Here is a 22,158-nt window from a genome sequence, read left to right as displayed (position 1 = left end):
AAATGTGAACCCTTACCTTCTGTTAGTTGTTTTTTAATGTTTACATTTAAAGGGCATGACAATAAAGGATTTGCATCCTTTCTGCATTGACCCAAGCTACAGCATAATATGGGTGTATGTTCATTTGTTTTTTTTCTAAATCTTGCTTTAAGGTTTATAAGGAAAGGTCAAGGACCCTAACCCAGTAATCAATAACCGGTAGGAAGTGCCCCCCTTCACTTGCATGCAATTAAAGCCAGTGTGAAGTAGTGATTTGACTAAGACCTGAGAGACCCACATTCAAATCCTCAGTCTGCCATGCAACTTGCTGAGTGACTTGGGGCCAGTAATCCTGTACTGCTATTCTATCTCACAAGGCTGTTGTGAGGATAAAAAGGAAGAAGCCGCTCTGAGCTCCTTGGAGGAAGAGCAGGATTAAAATGTACTGAACAGACAGACAAATAAAAGAGGAGCTGTTTTCACCCACTGAGATGGGCTAGGTCTTTCTCTGTCTCTGTCAAATCAATTGGGACTGCAGCATGAGCTCTGAGGAACACATTCAGAATTCTCTCTGTTCTAAAGGACCCTTGGAACAAAACTTGCTTTGCCCCACCCTCAAAATAAAGCAGTTTTGCACCTTGAAGACACACTCAGTGACAGCATCACACTCATCTTAGGATCGCAGTGTGAAAAGCTACACATCACCCCAATAGGGGCCACACCTCCCAAAGGCACAGCTCAGAGCCAGACGTACCACAGATTACACCTGACAGACCGCATACCTTGGAAAGGACATCGGCATTGGGGTCATTCTGCAAGAGCACAGCAGCCGTCCGCGTGTCATCATTGCGGGCAGCTATGTGCAGCGCCGGAAGGCGCACCTTGCCCTTTGTCCCATAGTTAATCAAGTGGGCCACAACATTTTCGTGGCCCTGCTGAAGCGCCACCGCTAGTGGCGTGAAGCCGTCCTGTCATAGATGGGAGAGGGAGAAACACACATAGTGAGTGAAAAGGTTTGCACCATACGGAGGCTGCCTATGGAACATGAAGCACAAATATCTGGGCTACGGGGAGAGGCACTCACTTCAGTGGCCACATTCTGGTTGGCCCCATTCTCCAGCAGGAACTTGACAACTTCCAGGTGATTCTCTTGTGCTGCCATGTACAGGGGCGTGAAGCCTTTCTGCAAACAGAGAATCAGAACTTTCACTTCCAGCTGCCCACAATAACCACTGCTCTAGCAAAGGGGACGAGTAGAACAGCATGAAACTGATTGGTTGTGTGTGTGGCGAGGGCCACTGCTGATATTTCCCCGATAAAATGTGTCAGGAACCTTACATAGTGAGTGGCCAAATGCGGATGGGGCAGGTGGTTCTGGGAGGTTCAGGTTGCTAGGGTGATGAGAGAATACTGGAGGGTGAATGACAGGCGATGCAGTGACAGTTGGAAAAGAGTTGGAGAGTTGGTGGCAAGGAAAAAATGAGAGGAAATTCCCTGAAGGAGCTATGAAGGGACTGAAAAGATATCAAGCCCACCACAACCCCCCAGACAGTGGACTATACAGTCAGCAACTGCAAGCCAGTGAGTGGGCCCACTTGAAGTAAAAAGTGCATCAAAACTGATCAACTCCACTTTGTGTTCCCTTGAGGGGAGAGTGGGAAGGTGGGTTCAGATTTTGAAGGGAAGCTACAGTTTGATTTTCTTCCTAGGATATAGATAAATCAGTTTTTAAATAAATGTATAATTGATAGCTCAGTCAGTCAGGATTTGTTTCCCCAATATTTTAACTCCTGTTAATATTCCTAAATAAATTAAAAAATTATCTTTGTTGTTGAAATACATTATATTGTGCACTGAGCTCCTGAAACACTCCATGCCGCTCTGACTGGGCCTGAACATCCACCCACAAGAACAGGGGAACTTCAAAACTTGAGGAAAAAATATTGCAAATGCTTTTCATCCCCTAAAAAGGGTGTGTGCGCGTATACATATATTCTCACAGAGAATAGCGTTTTGGGGCACTATTTCCTTGTCACACTTCAATGTGACAACTCAAAACGAAGACAGTCTTCTGCAGTTAAAAGCAAACTCCATTACCAGAGATTCCCACTGAGTTCATCAGAAGTAAACAAATGATGATTTGGGACAAAATCAGGAGTATAAATGAAGTAAAAATAATTAATAAATAACATTTGGTGATATTGCTGCAGTGGGGAAAACATTCTCTGAATTGCCTTTTCTCTGCTCTTACTGACAGGAACCCCAAGCTGGGGTCATATGGGCCTGCACTTTTCAGAGGGGCTTGCTCAGGAGTATATCCTGGCTGCACATGCATGATGCCATTTGGATTTCCCACAGGGACAGTCCAAACAGAATAAGAGAAAGTCGAGAGCTGCCAACCTCTAGCCGGAGTCTGCAGTTCCCCCAGCATTACAGCTGATCCCCAGACTACAGAGATCAGTTCCCTTGGAGAAAATGGCAGCTTCAGAGGGTGGATATACAACAGTACCATATCCCTGCTGAGCTCTCTTTCCTTCGCACACTCCCCAGGCACAGTCTCCAAATCTCCAGGAATCTCCCAAGCCAGAGGAGGTAACTCTAGGAGAAACTGATAATACACCTGTTCTCAGGGCTTTTTTTTGTAGAAAAAGCCCAGCAAGAACTCATTAGCATAATAGGCCACACCCAACAGCAGGAGCTCATTAGCATATTAGGCCACACCCCTGACAGTACAGCTCATTTGCATATTAGGCCACACCCCCATGTTACCAGAAGTGTGGTCATCCAGCCACACCCATCTTTTGCTTCTTGTTCTCTTTACCTGGTTTCTGCTGTTGGGTGTGGCCTATTATGCTAATGAGTTCCTGCTGGGCGTGGCCAACTTGGGAGCCAGCCGGAACTCCATTCCTGTGCATTCCTGTAATAGCCCTGCCTGTTCTGAATCCCACTTCCTCACTCAGACCATGCCCAGCCAGGAGCTATAACATTATCTGGGGAGAAAGAAAACTTCCTAATATTAACACAAAGCAGGATTGCACCAGATGGCACAGATCAAACCCAAAGGATGCTGTTGCCAGATGTTCATTCACCTGCTTACCAAAAGCAGCACCAGCTTATGCAGAAAGGCTGCATTCTAGAGCTCATGTTTATGCCACCCAATAAAAGCACTTCAAATTTTCTTCCTTTAGGAAAAGGACTCAAAAATATAAAATTGCAAACAGGACCAAAAGGGATGGGATGGCTGGCTGACTTGTTTGCTTGCTCATCTCAGCCAGAATGACTGACAGCGATCTGGTACTGAAAATAGAGAGCTTGCCCTCTTAGGCCTCCCCTAAGCCTGTCATTCTTCATCTCCCCTCCCTGAACGCTTTACAGCCCTGTTTCTCTCCATCTCCCTTGCGCTCATTTGACCTTCAGACACCTCCTTATGTAATCCAAATACACAGAAGCAGACTGTAGCCGATAGGCTGTATACCTAACATATAGCCAGCAGGAGGCTCCTTTGCCAAATGATGATAGGGCTCCCGTTAGGAACCGAGATGCCCTGCAGACATCTAACCAGAACAGAGAAACCTCTTGATGCCTTCCCCCAGCAGTGGCACGGGAGGTGACGTGTGAAAGGATAGACAGCTGAAAGAGCAAAGCTGGTGAGAATAACCCTGGAGCACACAAGGCGAATACATAAGGTTTGGGCCCCAGTGACTCAAGCCCCCAAGATAAATTACTATGGCTGCAAGCTTTACACCAGCAGATTAATCAACTAACATTATAGTAGGTCAACTACTAAAGCCCCAGTAACTATCTTCTGAGTCAGGCTCAACTTCCTTTTAAAAAAAATGTATTAATCAATGGGTGGCAATTTTAATTGGCAAATCTGGGAGTAAAGGGCAAACAGTGCTGGGTTTTGAATCTATTTTGGTTCTTGTGTGTTACTTCCAAAAGATGCAAAGAAAAACCTTAAGATGGTCTTTCCTTTTGACATTGAGTGGTAACTTCTTAGAAAAAGGTTGTATGATATCTCACACTTCCTCCAATGTTTCCGAAGGAGAGGCGTCAGTAATATGTAACTCTAATTAAATGTAAGGAATTGATTAACTGGTTAAAAAGGCAGATGCTTCATGAATTACAGATTGTCTAATTGGATGGGAGCCCTCCTCATTTGCTTTTGATGATAGTATTGTAAAGCCGTTCAGTATTCAGCAGGGTTGCAGATATTATAAACTAGGAGCCAAGAACCAGAGCCTGCTGGGTGCTCAAACTAAAAACTCACCAGCTGAGCTCTGAGCAGGAGCAGGAGAGAGAGCTGTGAGAGTGGTGAGTGGGTTTCTTTTACTTGCTTTCAGCTGAGAGAATTCAGCTAAGGATATTTTGTGGGAAAACTGTGTTTATGAAACTGCAGAGCGGTCGGGTTAGAATGGATAAAAGGAAGTACTTCTTCACCCAAAGAGTGATTAACACTTGGAATTCACTGCCACAGGAAGTGGTGGGTGCTACAAGCATGGATGGCTTCAAAAGGGAATTAGATAAGCATATGGAGCAGAGGTCCATCAGTGGCTATTAGCCACAAGGTATAGCTAGGGGCTCTGGGGCAAGTGATGCTCTGTCTTCTTGGTGCTGGGGGGGGGTCAACAGTGGGAGGGCTTCTAATGTCCTGGCCCCACTGCTGGACCTCCTGATGGCACTGGTATTTCTGGCCACTGTGTGACACAGAGTGTTGGACTGGATGGGCCTTTGGCCTGATCCAACATTGGCGTCTCTTATGTTCTTATGTTCACCCCTTGCCCTGTTTTTTTGTGGCTCTGCGTAGCCAGCAAAAAACAAGAGGCTAAGGAGGTGGGTGACCATAGGTAGCTGGTGATTGTGTGGGGCTGACAGGTTAAAAGTTGTGCAGGCCTGCCATGGGGGGGTCTCCAGAGTTACTTTCTCCTTCTTATATTGTCTGTGTCATCTGTGTGCATATCTGTATGTGTGGTTTATGGCTGATTACTTTATGTTTCACTTGCTAATGTGTATTTCTCCACAGTGGTTTTAAGTCAGTGGCCCACAGCATGAGAACAGCAATTACTATTAGATGCAAGATTCAGTATCTCGAAAATCAACATTCAGCTAAGCAGAAGACTGAGTGCCTCTATACCTCCTTGGAAACAGCAGGGGTAGCACATCTGTGATTACCTAGGGTACCAGAGGTGGAGGAGCACCAAACCCAGCCCTGTCTGTGCCCCCCTGCCTTCCCACAGCATTGCAGTATGCTGCAGCATGCAGCAGCCCAGATGGCACTCCTGGCTCTCATGTGCGGCCCACCATGAGCCTGCTCCTTCCCTCTGGTGGGGGTGAGAGTCTTCCTCCTTCCCTTCCTGCTCCTTTGGGTGTAGGTTCTTTTGAACTATGGTGCTGGAGAAGACTCTTGAGAGTCCCTTGGACTGCAAGAAGATCAAATCAGTCAATCCTAAAGGAAATCAGCCCTGACTGTTCCCTGGAAGGCCAGATAATGAAACTGAAGCTCAAATACTTTGGCCACCAAATGAGAAGGGAGCACTCCCTGGAGAAGACCCTGATGCTGGGAAAGATTGAAGGTCAAAGAAGACGGGGACGGCAAAGGATGAGATGGTTGGACAGTGTCATCGATGCAATGAACATGAAATTGAGCCAACTTCAGAGAATGTCGGAAGACAGGAGGGCCTGGCGAGATCTTGTCCATGGGGTCGCGAAGAGTCGGACTCGACTGTGCGACTGAACAACAACAACAAGTGCCCCTGCTGGGAGGCATGGCATCGCAACAAAACACAACCCCAGCGCTAGTGATACTGGCATGAGTGGGGGTCGCTTCCCCATGGTAGCAGGGAGGAGGAAGCTTCCTCACAGTGTAGGGGTGGGAAAAGGAAAGCGATGGTGGCTTCCCTGCAGCATGTGGGGGTTACAAAGTCATTCGCCTAAGTCGCCCAAATTCCTTGGGCTGGCCCTGGAGAACAGAGCCCCTCTCTGGCTTTGGAAATTTCACCAGGCACTCCTCCATCACCTTACTTAATTTTATGTTTAGAACCATGATGATTAGAAATGTGCAGCATTTTTGTTTTAAGTAAGCAATCAAGCAGATATGTTCAGAATGTTGAATTCTGCATCGCATACGCTGTTTTTTCCTCAGTTCTTTGCATGGAGTTGCATAGCTCCTTCATCCTTTTCTGTAACTGCATCTTGTATCTTAATTCACTCAGGATAGCTAAATTGCAGGGGAAATGGTGAAGCTGCCCTTGAGTTATACCATCAAGAGCTGAAATCACTTTAAAAAAAAGTAATAAATTGGCCAGGGGCTTTGCTGGCTGCAGGAGACACATGGCAAAGGCTGTTTGGGAACAACACTCAGTTTGTATAAAGCCCTTCCCCTGTCTGTCTCTTGACGGTTACAGCAGCCCAGACTCTGGCACAGCCCCCCCCCCATCCCAGTCCTGAAGCTGGCCTGATGAAGTACTAAAAGGGCCCCTCTCTGGGAAGAAGCTGGCTTACCTGTGACTGTGCATTGACATTTGCCCCAAAATTCACCAACTCCCGGACCACATCTTCTTGTCCTGCCAGGGCTGCAATGTGCAGGGCCGTATTTCCTTTCTGGGAGGAAAAAAGAGATATGAGAGAAAGATCAGATGGGCTACAGACAAGCTAGGAAGGAATCAGCTCAAGACACACAGTAGATCACATCCAGATTAATTAATTGAGATAAACGAGCATCCCCAGGTTCTCTCCTGGGGGGCTTCATCTATATTTGTTTTATGTTAATTTAACATTCAGTGGTTCATCCAAAGAATCCTGGGAAGTGAAGCTTGGTGAGCATCAATCTGAGACATCCTTAGTCCTCCTTATAGAACTACAGTTCCCATGATTCTGTGGGGGACAAAATGTTGTTAAGCCTGTGGTGTTAATATGCTCTAGGTTGGGCATTTGCCTTTTCAGTGCATTGCTTTAAAGTACAGTTAGTATTCTCATCTGCATTAGTGGTTTTGTTTCCTTATTTCTTTAACGGCAGAAGAAAGCTGTCCAGAAGTATAGCTAAAGCATACTGAGGGATAACTAGCCTTTGTAATGATCTTAAGCCAGCATCCCCAGTTTGTGAGCTATAACTGTTAAACCAATGTATGCATTCAGTGACTATGAGGGCTAAACTGAAACTTAATCCAGACAAGACAGAAACGATGGGGGGAGGGCTGATACAGGGAGTTGGAATTACACTCCTGTTGAGACATCAAGTATGTAGTTTAGAGCCAATCTGCATGTTACAAAGGCCTTGTGTTTCTTGGGGGATGACATGAGGAGTTTATATCAGCCTGCAATGGGAATTTTATGCTTCTCAGACACATGGCAGCCCTTTTCTGCTCAAGAATGTGGCCAGAAGGGGGAAGCAGCTTCATATCAGCCCAGAGAGACAGTATTGGCTCTGTTGCAAAAAATGTAATTGACTATCCTGTGAGTTCATGTGCACCTCCCCTATCACAAAAGCAGGCATTCCTTCCTCCATTTCAGTCTGAAGCATAATTATAATTAGTATTATGTCTACACTGACGTTTTGACTAACCACAGTCAATACCAAACAACAGTTTGCAACCAGGATAAGAAACAGGTTTGTCATTAACGATAGTTAGTTGAGAAGCTGGTGCTGACCTAATGCTAACCATAGTTGTTTCCCATGCTTTGTATGAGTAGCAGCCCAGTCTGAACAAGAAGCTGTACAATGGCAAAGTCCCGGGCTAAATGTTTTTTAAATGATGTCTAAGCATGCAGTCGAGTACGTGTGTGTATTCCTCTAGGATAGTTACACAATAGTTAACGGGAACACAGGAATCTTTAATCTGAATTAAGACATTGTGAGTATGTTCTCAGTCAGGGGTCTAATTACACAGCCAGAGTTCATCAAAGTTCAGAGCAAGAGACCAACAAACTATCAGTATAAGAAAGTCCATTTGTGTAACTGAAGCTATATAACTATCACTATAAGAAAGTCCATTTGTATAACTGAAGTAATAAAGTTTTTGCAGTCTGAACACTGGGTGTTGCAAGCCCTTTATTAGGCATTCAAGACCTCACAATAAGTAATAAATAAATACACACAGGAGCACCCTGAGCAATAAATACACACAGGAGCACCCTGCATATGATTCACTAGTGAATTACCGGCATATGTTCAACTCCTTCATTTTCCTCTCTGGTGGATAGACATGTTAGTCTGTAAGTAGGAGAACAGAATTCGAGTCCAGCAACATCTTAAAGACCAACAACATTTTCCAGGGTATAAGTAATCCATACACTTTGTCAGTTGGATTCATTCCATTTGTATCTGACAAAATAAGCTTTGACTCATAAAAGTTTATACCCTGGAAAATCCTATTGGACTTCAAAGTGCTACTATACTCAAATTTTATTTCCCTTTTTGTAAAGCATCTCTAAGAAGCCCATTAGCCCCATAAAAATCTTTTCCTGCCTTTTCCCTTCACATATCAATTATTCTAGCATCCCTTTTACCCCTCCAATATACCTTATTTTTCTAAACAGCTGTAGTTAGTTCCATAGTGAGACCGATTTGGTTCCAGAGCCATAGGATGCAATGAACATACAGCTCATATATTCACCAGGAAGCAATCTCAGCTGGTTGACTATGAATCACTGGCTCTGCAGCACAAGCCGGGAAGGGGTACAATCTGCTACTGCAGCAGGCAGATTCCTCAGATCACCTGAACTCCTCCTGGCCATGGAGATGGTAAAGAAGCAAGAGCCTTTGCTAGCTGGGAAGTTAGCAACCCCTTACTGAACCTCCCATCCCCTGGCAAAAGTTACGCCAGGAAAACCCATCCTTCCTCGGCACAGCAGGCTCCCTGTCATGAGAGGCTTGGCTGCAAGCAGGAAAGAGCTTGCCAGAGCTTCTGCCAGGAACTGTGGAATCATTATGGGCTGTACTTACTTTCAGGGTGAGGACAACACAAATGCCTACAGCTCAAAGCCGTGAGCCAAACTGGTCAACAATTCACATGGAGTGCGAGGGAAACTTTGAGGAACAAGGCAGAGCTAGGGGCCACATGACTCTACCCAGCAGAGAGATGCACCATGGCCATCTTTGCCACATAAATCAGGCAGGGCAAGGCTTGGGTGACATGCCCAATGCCACTGCAACATAGAATGTGGCAGCCCCAGACATTAGAACCCTCTCTCCCACAGGCTCTTTTAGGCCTGCCAAGCCATTTCCTGGCTGCCCTCCACAAGCCTCTGCTTCTAGGACCCCGTCACAGGGTTGCCAAGAGGCCTGGAGGAAAAAATGTCCTGTTCCTTTAATAGAGGTTGAATGTATGGAGGATAAACAACAGCACCTAGTGAATAACACAGCAATATGCCTTTGCTAAAGGCAGAGGACATTTTTCTCCAGGTCTGCTGGCTATCCTAGAATCCTAGCAGCCACTGGCACCTCGTTCCTGGTTGTAGCAAATAAGGGATGGAACCATTCCTGATCCTTACTTATTTGGCTCGTTCCATTAACAAAATATAACTAGCATCCACACAAAACTGCAATTTCTGGGGCAACTTGGCTGCTTTCCAAAAGGTTTAAGAACCTGCATAGGCAAACAAAGAATCCCAGCTACGCTCTCTTGCTGCAATCGCTTCCCTTTGAAGTAGGGATTCAGTGTGCCAGCAGCCAGCTCTGACCAGAGTATGGAAATTCATGGTGACTAATCGATGAAGCCTCCCTGCAACAATAAGCCACAGGAAGTCTGGTGGGATTGCCTGCCCCTTATAAAGGCTTTCGGGTCAGGCTTGGTTGCCCGCCTGACCAAATAAAGGTTTGAACAGACCAGATGAAGATCATGTCTCCTGTCTATAAAATGTAAACTGCAGGTTCATGCAGCCTCACTTTGCCTCAGGACCACAAAGGGAAGGGAGGGGCAGTTTAACCCTCCAGTCTCTACCTGCATTCACTATTCAAATTAGCATTTCAAAGGGAAACAAACTGTGGTTTTAAGGTCGATTCAGGTGGGTAGCTGTGTTGGTCTGAGGCGATAGTTTGTTCTGTGACACTGGCTGTGGTCACACACACCAATCCACTTTCAATTCACTTTCCAACTGGATTTTGCCAGTTCACACAGTAAAATCCAGTTGGAAAGTGCATTGGAAGTGGATTATTTAGTGTGTGTGACTGCAGCCACTGTCTTTTCTCCTTTAAAATACTAAGTGTGAATCTCATCTGCTTAAGCTCTCGAAGGTCAGTTCCTGTTGGTTATGGAACACTTTTGCCCTCAGCTTTTCTGGAACCAGGTCCTGTAATTATACAGTTGCCAACTGGACAGTAACAACAACAACAACAAAAATCCTGTCCTTTTAATAGAGATTTAATGAGTGGAAATGGGCAGCTGAAGTGTCTCATGGCATGAAGTTAAATAACATCAGCCAGTAATGGTTTCTTATTCAAAGCGATATTTAAGGAACAGGTAAAGAGAAATGAAGAGTTGGCATCTGTAAACACCATCCCCATCTCAGTAGCTTTGGGCCTCACCTTGGTGGTGGTTTCCAAAACAATTTCCTTGTGCAGCAGCTCCGCTACCATCTTCACGTGTCCCTCCTTGGAAGCCAGATGCAAAGCATTTAACCCATTCTGGAAAGACAGAAGAGTGCATTAGATCCTGGGCTGAGCTTGCTTGCTTGCTCTTAGCTGGCCCTGCCCTGCAGCAGATTCCATGGCAGTTGGTGTCAGTTAAACAGTTCAACCAAAAGGACTACATATGGACTCTAGCATTCTAGCAGTGGTGGAAGGCCCACTGATGCAATAGAAGGGGAGGGAATGTCAGTATCTTTCAACATTGCTGGAGTGTGTGTGAGAGAGAACTGCGCAATCCTGGATCATTTGGTTGACATAGTTTAAGGATTCAGTCCAACAGAAGGATGCTGAGCAGGTTGAAAACCTAATAATTTCTGCATGAATTAGAGTTTCCTATAGATGAAGTTGTATGGAAACATCAAGGAAGCATGATAGGTTCTTATGCATTTGGAAACCCTTGGTTTAATCAAAATGACAAGCTGGGTAAGAATTAGAATGAAAATGGACACATATCCAGACAAATCAAAACACAATAGTATGTTCTGCAATGCAAATTTTGAAAACAGATTTTCTAAGGATGCCTGGATGCCATAAATACATATGTGAAATGATACACATGAATGAAAATGGCAACTTTACAGATATTATGAAAACTGTTCAACATACATGCCAAATCTTAGTAATATTTCTTTATTTGTCTTAAACAAAAAGCCATGAAACCGGAAGAATCAGAAAGAAATCAGAGTGTGTGCATTCAGTTCCCCTAAAGTTTTTTGTTGCAAACAAGAAATTCAGTGAGAGACCTGAGAATCCCACTTTTCAATTTTTTTAAAGTAACTCCTTGGAGATAAATCTGTGGTGCCAAATTTCTGATGCCACTCTTTGCAGCAAGTGAGTGCTGGGGAGACAAGCAGGCACATTTTGGGGCAAGACTGGAAAGCAGGACTGGCAGGGTGGCATACGGACTCGAGCAAGCAGGTGGATCCCGCCAGCCAGCCAGCCTCCCAGCCTCCCACTAACAAACCCTCCATAGCACCTGTGTTGCTGCTCACATTGCAGCAAGTACCCTTGACACCAATCTTAACAAGGAAGGAAGGAAGGGGAGACCACACCCAGGCACAGAGGACACCTGAGCTGCACACACACAGGCTGCTACCATGCAGAATTTTGCAAAATAAACAAATACAATTGCAAAGAATCTAGCAATCAGTTGGGAAAGGAAAAGCCAAGCAGGGGAAAAGGAAGCAATTCTCCTTCCTTACTCATCGGGTTAGAGTTGCCAACTAGGTGGGGCTTGGCACCCCTGTAGAAAATGGGTGTTTTGGAGAGTAGAATCCAAGGAATTACGTCCCCTTCCCTTCTGCAAACCTAGCCCTATTCAGGCTCCACCCCCAAATCTCCAGGAATTTTCCAACCTATAATTGGCAACCCTACAACACATGCCCAGATCTCACAAAAAGCCAGCTGGGCTCTTTCTGTCCAAGTCAACTAGTCACTTTAGTTTTAGGTACTTGCCCAACAGGGATACCAGCCTCTAGGTGGGGCCTGGGGATCTCATGGAATTACAGCTCATCTCCAGACTACAGAGATCAGGTCCCCTGGAGAACATGGATGCTTTGGAAGGTGGATGCTGTGGCATTGTGCCCCACTGAGGACCCTGTCCTCCCCAGGCTCCAGCCCCCAATTTCTAGGAATGTCCTAACCTGGAGCTTGCAGCTCAGCCCCCCAGCCCCCAGTGGTTGCTGGGGCGATCTGGCAAGCCCACCAATGCAATAAGCTACCAGTCACCATTGCTAATTAAGCTTCCTAATGTTCCTCTCAATGTGATTTTTGTTTTGAAACTTCTCCCACCCTGCACTGTGCTCATGAACTTACCTTCTACTTTGTTTGCACCTCCCTGTTTTGACATCCATCCAATCAGGCCGTCTGCTTAGGGGCCAGTCTCCATGTTACAAAATCCTTGACCAATTTCCCACAAGCAGCTGCGCCGCCCTCACTCTTCCCTTTCCCCCCGATTGTATTCGTCAATTTCCCACTACTTGCTGCATGGCCGCATTTTGACACGCAGCATCCCCCGATTTCCCCCACGTCTTCTCGTGCCTTGTTTTTTGAGTTTGAGAAGACGCAGGGAAAATTGGGGGATGCTGTGGGTCAAAATGTGGTCGCACAGCAAGTAGTGGGAAATTGATGAAGACAATCGGGGGAAAGGAAGAGCAAGGGCAGCACAGCTGCTTGTGGGAAATTGGTCCTTGTGTTTGTTGGTGGATGATATAAGGCCTTAGCATAAGACATTCAATGGGAGTTCTGTGCCTCCCAGACTCACATGTACCCTTTTCTGCTTGTCCAGGACACACTGTGTAGAAGCAATTTCAGCCTTACCCCCATGGTGTTTTTGCTACCTGAAACTCTCCATTTGTTAAACCACATTACTTATGTTGCTTCACATTAAGTTCCATGAAGGGTCCAATAGCAACTCCTTAGGCTGCTTTGAGGAAGCAGAAGCAGTGGGGGGGGGGAAGCTGAAGCTGCTTGTACCCACGCACCACAGTCACAAAGAGAAAAAGGGCACAGGTGCCTCTAAGAGGCACAAAACTTCCACTGAAGGATGCAAAGCCCTCATGTTTCTCACCAACAAACATGAAGACTTTGTAACACAGAGACTGGCCTTAAGCTCTATCTCCTGGCCAGCTCTCTGCATGCCAGGCCTGGTGCAGACACACATATGAAGAGGTATGCGGCCTTATACTAAGTTGGATCACCTAGCCCTCAACAAGCCTCCAAAATCTCTGGCAGAGTCTTTCCTTGCTCTGCTGTCTGGGGTCCTTTTACCTGGAGATGCCAGGAACTAAACCTGGGATCTTCTGCACACAAAGCAGGTGCTCTGACACTGAACCACAGCCCCCCCCCCCCAAAAAAAGCAGGGCTCTTTTGAGCTGGAAGTGAACCAGATACCTAAGGACACCTTGAAATGCCTACTACAATCCTACATTCTTAAAAGTAGCCCTGCAAAGGGCATCTGAACAAATACCACAAATAGTCAGGAAACAATTCAGAAGCCTGCATTAAGCCTTGAACTGGTGACCAGAGAGATAGCAAGGCAGCGATTTAGTGCCTTTGCAGCACACTTGTAAGGATCTACACATGAACACACAGGAAGCTGCCTTATACCACACCAGACCAGTGGTCCATCTAGTTCAACACTGTCTACTCAGACTGGCAGCAGCTCTCCAGGGTCTCAGGCTGGTCTTTCGTATCACCTACGATCTGACCCTTTTATAACGGAAGATGCCATGGACTGAAACTGGGACCTTCTGCATGCCAAGCAGAAGCTCAACCACTGAGCCACAGGCCCACTTTACACTGAGACCGACTGTTGGTCCATTTAGCTCAGTACTGTCAAAATGTATTAGCCACGATTCTCCAGGATTGCAGCCAGAGACCGTTTCCCATCTTCTGCTATGCCAGGTCCTTTAAGAGGAGATACCTGGGGCTGAAGCTGGGACTTTCTGCATGCTTTCCCACAGGGCTACACCACCTTCCTGCAATTCTGGCTCCATGCCAACCATGTTCTGCAAATTCATAGGCAGCCACACCAATGAAAACAACTCCCCAACACTCCTCTCCAGAGTGACCCCCCTTCCCTTGTTTAAAATTGGCTTGCAAACCATGACAGTGCAAACCTTTTCGGCTTTAACCAAGGAAAGGGAAAACTGCTTGGGAGAAAAGAGGAAGGCAGGGCGTGTCCATTCTAGAGGTGGTCTGCTGATAATGGTTTGCAGGGAATATTTTTTTGCTTGGCCCTCCTTCCAGACTCATCTCCCTGCCACTGCTCGCTGACCCAGGTAGACTGACTTTACAGCTACAGACTGGTACATTCTGGACCTTGATCTTATCTGTTGCTCAGTATGGCCACCATTGTTGCTTTGAGCCTTTAGGTCTGGTCTCACACTTTGTGCTCCTGGCTTCAATGAGCTATATGTATCTGACTGTGGCACCCACCCTACTCTTTGTTCACCCGCTATTACCCAATAAGCCACATTGCAGATTTGTTTCTTTCCCTTCCAATTCTGCTACATATGATATCAGGGTTCCCAAGCATGACACCCATGAGCATCACAGTGCCCACGGGCTCTTCGCCAGGCACTGACATGTGCTTCAGAGGAGTAGGTGGCACCATTGTGAAAGCAGAACCAGTGCCTTCATACAAATAAAGGGACTTTTCACTTGGATCCTCCCCAATGCTCACAGGAGAGGGATTTAGGATACTGTAAACAGGACCATGGATGAACTGTGAGGGACCAGGGATTACGGAGCACCCCTCAGAGCACTCCTCAGGCTTCTCTCTCTCTCTCTCTGTTTTATCCTCCTCTCACCTTTCTTAGTCTTCTTCGGTGAGAGTTATCTCCCCTTGGACTTCTATTTTCTCATCCCCCTTTCTCCTCTGTGTTTGTGTGTGCTTGGCAACCATTTTGTAGCGGCATCTACCATCCTGTCTCAAAACTCCAAAGCTGCTCACCAGTTCAAAAAGCCCAACAACCCCCTGATCTATATCACAGTGGTATTTGGCAGGCAGAGGGGAGTGGCAGGCAGAACTATATCTTGCATCCACTGGCTGATCTTGCCACTGCAGTCTTAAAGAAAGTTAAGGCAAATAAAGGAGCCTACAAAGGTGAGGACAGCAAGCCAAGGCAAGTCAGGGAGGGAGGAAGGTGAGGAAAGGAAGGCTGGGAGGAAAAGTAGTGCCGAAGAGTGCAGGGCAGAGAAGGCCGAAAGGGACGCGTCTGAGATGGCAACTGGCAGAGAGAATGGGCCAGAGTGGTGAGGGCACGCACAGGCAGGAGCTGCATTGCTGAGGAAGGCTGAAGTTCACGTATTGATTCAAAATAACCAGCCAGCTCTTTGGCTGCACGCTTCTAGCCCCCCCCCCCCCCCCGCTGAGGCTTCCTGCTTAAGACTCTTTGCATCCTTTTGGCTAGACGCAGGCATCCAGGGCCAATCAGAGTCGTCTTATGTCTCTTTACAGCTGGGCGTCTAAAGCGGCACGTGACTGGAGAAGATGGCAGATGCAGGTACTCTCTCTGATGACGGTGGATGAGGATGGAACCAAGGTGGGTGCATACAGTCATACGGTGAGGTGATGATGATCAGATGGTAGGATAAGTTCTCGCTCTGTTAGTGTGAGAATACAGGGCTTGTGGGGTAGGTCTGACCACACGTATCCCTCTTTATCACATACAGGACACGTGAGGTTGGACCTTTACCACAAGTCTGATATTCCCCCAGGTGGAATGGCAAAGATGCAGTCAAATCATGGGAGGAAGGTGTAAATAGCACCCAGGTCTTCACAAAACAAGCTCCAGAGTCCCCATCAGTAACACCCCATGCAGCTTGTAGAGCAGAGGCACAGTCTGACCTGGACCTGTTCCACTGACCCTCAGCTTTTCCTGGCCTCTGTACTCCTCTATGCAGCCTGTTCCAGGCACGCTGCTTTTCAGAACATAAATTCTTGCCAGGCCATGGCCCAAAAAGCTATTGGCAAGTCCAGGGCTCAGATTTGGGATCTCACATCCAGTGTTTTTTGTTTGTTTGTTTTTTTAAAAAGCACGTGCCTAGCCTCACTGATGTAAAGATATGCCACAAAGTAAGTGATAAAATCTGCACACACAGCTGAAGCTGTTGTTCATAAGAGTTTGAGGGTTTGGGGAGAAAAGAGATAAATTACACAGAGTGAAAAATATAAAAAGCAAATGTTGTGGATTTCCACAAATTAGGTTCCAGAATGCATGTTTCCTTGTGGCACCTTGACACAGAATTTAGGCTCTCTTAAGAAAAAAGAAGAAGAAGAGACTGGATTTATACCCCGCCCTTCACTTGGAGTCTCAGAGTGGCTTACAAACTCCTTTCCCTTCCCCTCCCCACAACAGACATCCTGTGAGGTGGGTGGGGCTGAGAGAACTCTGACACAAACTGCTCTTTTTCAAGGACAGCTGTGCCAGAGCTTGTGACTAACCCAAGGTCACATCAGCAGGTGCAAGTGGAGGAGTGGGGAATCAAACCTGGTTCTCCCAGATTAGAGTCCACACACTTAACCACTACACCAAACTGGCTCTTCAATGTGCACTTCAGCTCTGATGCAATGGCATGGCTATTTCCTGATTAAAGACAAACTCCGAGTGCATGAGAGAAACCCCTCCCCCCCACACGCATGCTCCTATGCTGAGAAAGTTGGCCAGTGTGTAAAACCACCACGACTTAGTGCGTAGAACTTCCAGGAGCAGTGGCAGTTTGCATGTCTGAATACTTCCCCCATTAACTCCCCTACAGATAGCAAAAAAGCATGTCACAAAGAAGGCTTGGGCCTAATCTTCTCCCTGATATCCTAGTTTTCTGTGTGAAGAGGAAAGAAGGTTGCAAGGTAGCATCCCAAACTGTAATACCAGCAGCCTGAAATTATACCGTGCTGCTTCAATAAACTGGCTAGAGGGATTCAGAGAAATAGAGGAAAGGAAGTATATTTTGTGCTACGGATTAATGCCCAGCAGGACAGTTATCAGTTACCTTCCAGGAAGGAATATGTTGTCATGTTATTTTTACAGCTATAACTGTAGCATCACTAGCGGCCATCAATGAATCAGTCTAGCCACCCCACTTCCCATTCATACAAGATTAAAGGGAGAACAGTACTCTTTCCATATCCTATGGCTTTGCAGAGCGATTCGCTACCTGGTGTGTAACTGCAGTTTTATTTTTTGAAAGGAACATTCTGTGATCTGCAGTTTGTTTTCAAATGCAAGTCTCTAGCCCTCGTGCTTGTGGAGAAAATGCTACAAGTCTCCATGCCCACCTGTTGCCCCTTGCTTTCCACAAAAATTACAACTAATTGGCATTTTGAATCAGAAATTATGGACAAACGAATCAAATATTTGCAAACATACTTAATATGCACCATCAAATTGGAGAATTGGAGCTTCCTGGGAGCACCGTCTGGAAACAACGCAGGTCCAGATTGGGGGGGGGGGGGGGGAAAAAAGGGTTCCCCTCTGCAAGTCCCATGTCTCTCCACTGAGCCAACAAGCACTGCCCCCTCTCCAGGAAGACAGCTCTTCCTTCAAAGGGCCAAGCACAAATCTTGGCTGTTAGCTTTGCTTTGAAGACGGTTATCAAAGGTGAACAAACAGCTTGTCTCCGGAGAGAGACTCTAATGTGAAGCTTGCCATAATGATGTGCTGAGTGTGGTAACAATCATGGCACAGAGGCCTACCCTTGAGTTGGAGCAATCACCATCCTTTCAAGTCAAGAAATAAAACGAAGTATTCTGGAAGCACGCCTAATGCAGCTGGAAGCCGTGGGCCACGTACGGGAACGGATCGATAGACTGAAACCTCAGGGCTTTCACTGGCACTTAGCAGGGGCGTTAAGGAAACAGGGACTGAATTTGCAACACACAAGCTGTGTCAGTAGACCACGTCATCACACCTCTGCAGTGCCGGCTCTGTGGTTTTGGGGGTTTCTGAGCAAGGCGGTTCCAGAGGGGTAGCCAGGTTAGTCTACTGCAGCAAAACAAAACAGAATGTTGTTCATTTTTAAGTTGCCTCTGTACGACTGTTTTGTCTGAGCGAGTCAACCTCAGGGCACAGATACACAATACCCCTGATGCATGTTGGGTCCCAGGTTCAAGAAAGGACTCACAGTCAGATCTACATTGCAGAACTCACCTGAAATAGTGCTAATTTGCCCAGCCCTGTGAAGGAGCACTGCAAGGGGAGGGGAGGGCGAAGGAACTTCTGGTTTCTCTCACAGCATTAAGCAAACAAGCACTATTTAAAAAGCATTCTCCTCCTGTACATCTAACAGCAAGTCTGGTTGCACACCCGGGACCTGACACGTGTCAGTCATATTGTCTATTTTGGCCCTTAGTTGCCTCCCTCCCAAGCTGGGAAAAGGCAGGGCATGCAGACAGAGGATTTTCCCAGGCTGGCATTTTCTTTCACTCTGTGAGAAGTGAGAATGGAGGCAAGGCAGGAGCACTAGTGTGGGCCCTTTGCTAATCTTAGGGCCCCCCAAACCACCCTTCTAAATAGAACATTAGCCATATATAAGTGTTTCGTTTTTACTTACAGCTACATAAACAGGGAGCAATATTCTTTTGCAAAGTTTATAATCTTCAGTGAATTTGAAACCCTTATTTTGGGAGGTGTTTGTCCTGTCACTTAATTATATGGTGACTCAGCAATAGGTATATGGCATAATCCATCTGAATTCTGAGGTATAGATACAGCTTGTAAATGAAAACTTTTATTTATTGGGAGTAAAAAGCGTTAGCATGGTTTTTGGGTGGTTACTTTGCAATAAAAAATATAGTTGGCTTTGTTTTTTTTCAGCCACCCCTGCATTAAGATAACCAAGCAGCAATTGCTATTATTCTGTAGACCTCTGGCTACTTGAGAACAGACCACCCAATTCTTTTAAAGATTGACAAATCTTACTTTCACAGTACCCAACATGGCTACAGCAGGCCCGTAGCTAGGACCTTTTTAGTGGGGGGGGGACTGGGGAAAGTGGGGAGGCCGCAAGCATCGTTCTTACCTTAAAGTGGGCGAGTCTAACTCTGTCCTGGGACCTCCTGCGGTGCACCGCCACAATGACACCACCCGAAGACAATGAAAGGCTGGTGGCGGCGGCGCTGGAGGCCAAGGCGACATCAGGGGGGTATGAGGGGTGCGGCAGCCTCCCCTCCCTCCTCCTCCTCCTCCCCTTCCTCGCCGTTCCCCGGGTGGGTTTGCGGACAGCCAGGTGGGCGGGCTGTGGCTGTTCCCGGTGGGCTAGGGGGTGGAGGAGCGGGACTATCAGGTGTGGGTGGTACTGGAGGCAAACATGCTCCTCTGCCTGCCCACCAGCCTGGGCAAGATGCTGGTGGCTGCCGTGGTCCTCCACAACTTCTACCACTGGCCCATACTCCTCTCTTACTGGGGTTTGGCTCCGTCCTCTCTTACTGAGGTTTGGCAAATTGCCGGCGCTCGGCGACAAGACCATTGATCACGGGAGGGGGGAGCAGAGGATTGGGGGAGGGCCCCGCAAAACCCACGGGAAGGCCGGGCCCCGGGGGGCGTGGGCCCTGCGTGAGCTACGGGCCTGGACAATCTATTAAAGCAAAAGCTCAATGAGGAAGTAATTCCTTTCATTATCCAATACTGATTTGCAGGATAAGTTCAATTGCTGCGATTTAGCAGTTATGAAGCAGGGTTCAGTGACCAATTCCCCATTGACCTTTGCAATATACTGCAGTTAGACCATCTTATTTGCAGACTATGTAAGATACCTGCCCGACTCTGGTGGATCTTTGCCAACAGCACCACATAGCCTCCCACAGATCCTGGAGACAGTCCTTAATACCCTGGGTTCACGTGAAACTGAGCCAGTGAGCTTCAAATTGGCTTAGTCATAATATTAGTAACATATCAAAATTGGTTTATGTTTTTCTGTCTAGTGAGTACTCTGTTTTGGCAGGGGTGTGTGTGTGTGAATACTCCGTTCCCTGTGTTTTTCTGCCCAGGGTCTCAAGATCTCACAAAATGCCTGCCACACCATCCTTCATCAAAGCTGGCCCTGTACCTATTCCTTTTCTTGTTTTCAATTGTGTTAACTGATTTCTTGTGTTGTCTCATATATTTTTTTCTCTTTGTTCTTTATGTTGCTTTGCCTTTTTCTTTTTTTCTTTCATTGTATAAAAATTTTAATAAAATTCATATAAAAAAGCTGGCCCTGTACCTATGTACTATAGGTTATCTTGCACACGAAGGCTCCAATCTGGTGCACGGTTACTAAAAAACGAGTAAACATGAATAGGATTGGACTGCTGATAAATGTTAAAAAGAAGGAATTGGGGAGGAGGGGAGTTGAAAATGGAACTGTTCCCTTCTTCCCACATAGCATGTGGCTGGCTTGAGTCATTTGAAGGTATTTGCTCTCCAGGCACCAACAGCCCTATCACGAGGCAAGATTTGGATGCAATGAAAGGAAGCAGAAGGGGGGGACAAAGAGATCTGATCCACAACACATAACGCTCTTGCACAACCCCCCTATTCCTTTCAATGAGGCTTGTGCAGGCGAACATCCCACCGCACTGCACGCTGAGTTAATTACGGAGAAGGGGAGGAGCCATTTGGATTCTCACCATCTCAGGTACCAACATTTCACGGGCTGGCCCATACACAGAGTTGGAAATAGGGGGCGAGATCTGGCAATGTGGGATGAGTAAGTAAGTGTAAGGATTTGACTGAATGTGAGGTTTTACAAAGCTGAGTGTAAGTGAATCAGGTTCACTCCAGTGAAAGTGGCACATACTGAAGAAAATATTATCCCAGTGGTGTGCACAGGGGTCATTTCGTAGAAAAAGAGGTGCAGGAGCTCATTAGCATAACTCATTAGCATAACTTATTTGCATATGCCACACACCCCACTCAGGCTCCACTGGACTGTTTTGTATTGCTAGCTATTGGGGGGGGGGAGAACATGCAGATCTGCCCTCGCAGAGGAGGGAGAGCTTGTACCTGAATAAAACTTGGTCTTAAAGGTGCCACTGAACTGTTTTGGACCGGGGGGCCGGGGGGGGGGGGGGCTCTGCAGCTTACCTGGCTGCTTCTTGCTCTGGCTGAGGGCTGCTGGGAGCAGGGGGTGGGGCTTGTTGCATATGCCCATCCCCTGGGTTCTTTACTGCCAGAGCTCTGCTCCCGTGCGCTCCTGCAGGAAATGACCCCTGGGTGTACATGTCTGAATATAGCAAAACTTCAGTACACAAAGTTGTCTAGGGCCAACTGAAGTATAGTTAATTGTCCAAAATTAGCAAATATATGAAAAAATGCTTCACTATACATTAATAGTTTATATGATCACAACATTCAGCTTCTTTTGGCAAAGAGTTAGGTCAATCTTCCACCAGAAGTATTGCCTTGACGAAGAAGACTGTGAGATTCAAAAGCTTCCCTGTATGCAAGAAGAGTTGGCATAGTGGTCAAATAGCCAGTAAAATGTCTTTCCCTGACCACTTATTGTTTGACTGAGATAAAATCTTTTCAAATGCTCCATGTAGCCACAAATGCTACTGTGTAGGTATCACCTTTCCTTATTAACAAGGGCAAGAGTGAGAGACTCTAGCTCCCTAGCCTTGGAGAAACTGGGGACAGGCCTAGCATCCGAACAAAGTTTCTTCTTCTATTGGCCATCTGCTATGGCTGCTGACAACTAAACCCAGGAAGAGCAGTCATTGAAGGGAGTAGTCAGGGCCCAGGACAGGCCATGTAAATTGTTCACAAGTTGTTGTTTTTATAAGTTCATTTTGTTATTCTGCAGTAACCATTATTGAATTTGTTTCTGTAATTAGTAAAGGGACCAAATACAATGATGCTGAAGTACCTTTTAGTTATTCTAACAACATTAATGCCCTGACCTGGACAGTCCAGATTAGACTAGTCTCAGAAGCTAAGCAGGTTTGGTCCAGGTTAATACTGAGTTGGGAAACTACCAAAGAAGACCAGGGTTGCTATTCAAAGGTAGGCTGTGGCAAACCACCTCTGGATGTCTCTTGCCTTGAAAACCTTACAGAGTCTCCATAAGTT

At 46.5% G+C, this 22,158-nt stretch overlaps 1 protein-coding gene across 1 annotated transcript in view; it reads right to left on the bottom strand.

The window, feature by feature from the left end:
- ANK1 (ankyrin 1) overlaps nucleotides 1-22,158 on the bottom strand; it is a 115,083-nt gene that overhangs the window by 70,565 nt on the left and 22,360 nt on the right. Inside the window, 4 exon segments of the mRNA XM_015408152.1 lie at nucleotides 762-947; nucleotides 1,064-1,162; nucleotides 6,481-6,579; nucleotides 10,502-10,600. Coding sequence (XP_015263638.1) covers nucleotides 762-947; nucleotides 1,064-1,162; nucleotides 6,481-6,579; nucleotides 10,502-10,600 — 483 coding nt within the window.

Source organism: Gekko japonicus, unplaced genomic scaffold, assembly GCF_001447785.1.
Source record: "Gekko japonicus isolate JY-2015 unplaced genomic scaffold, Gekko_japonicus_V1.1 scaffold139, whole genome shotgun sequence".
Lineage (NCBI taxonomy): Eukaryota > Metazoa > Chordata > Lepidosauria > Squamata > Gekkonidae > Gekko > Gekko japonicus.
Note: the sequence above shows the minus strand (reverse complement) of the source record. Positions and strands in the feature narration are given on the sequence as shown.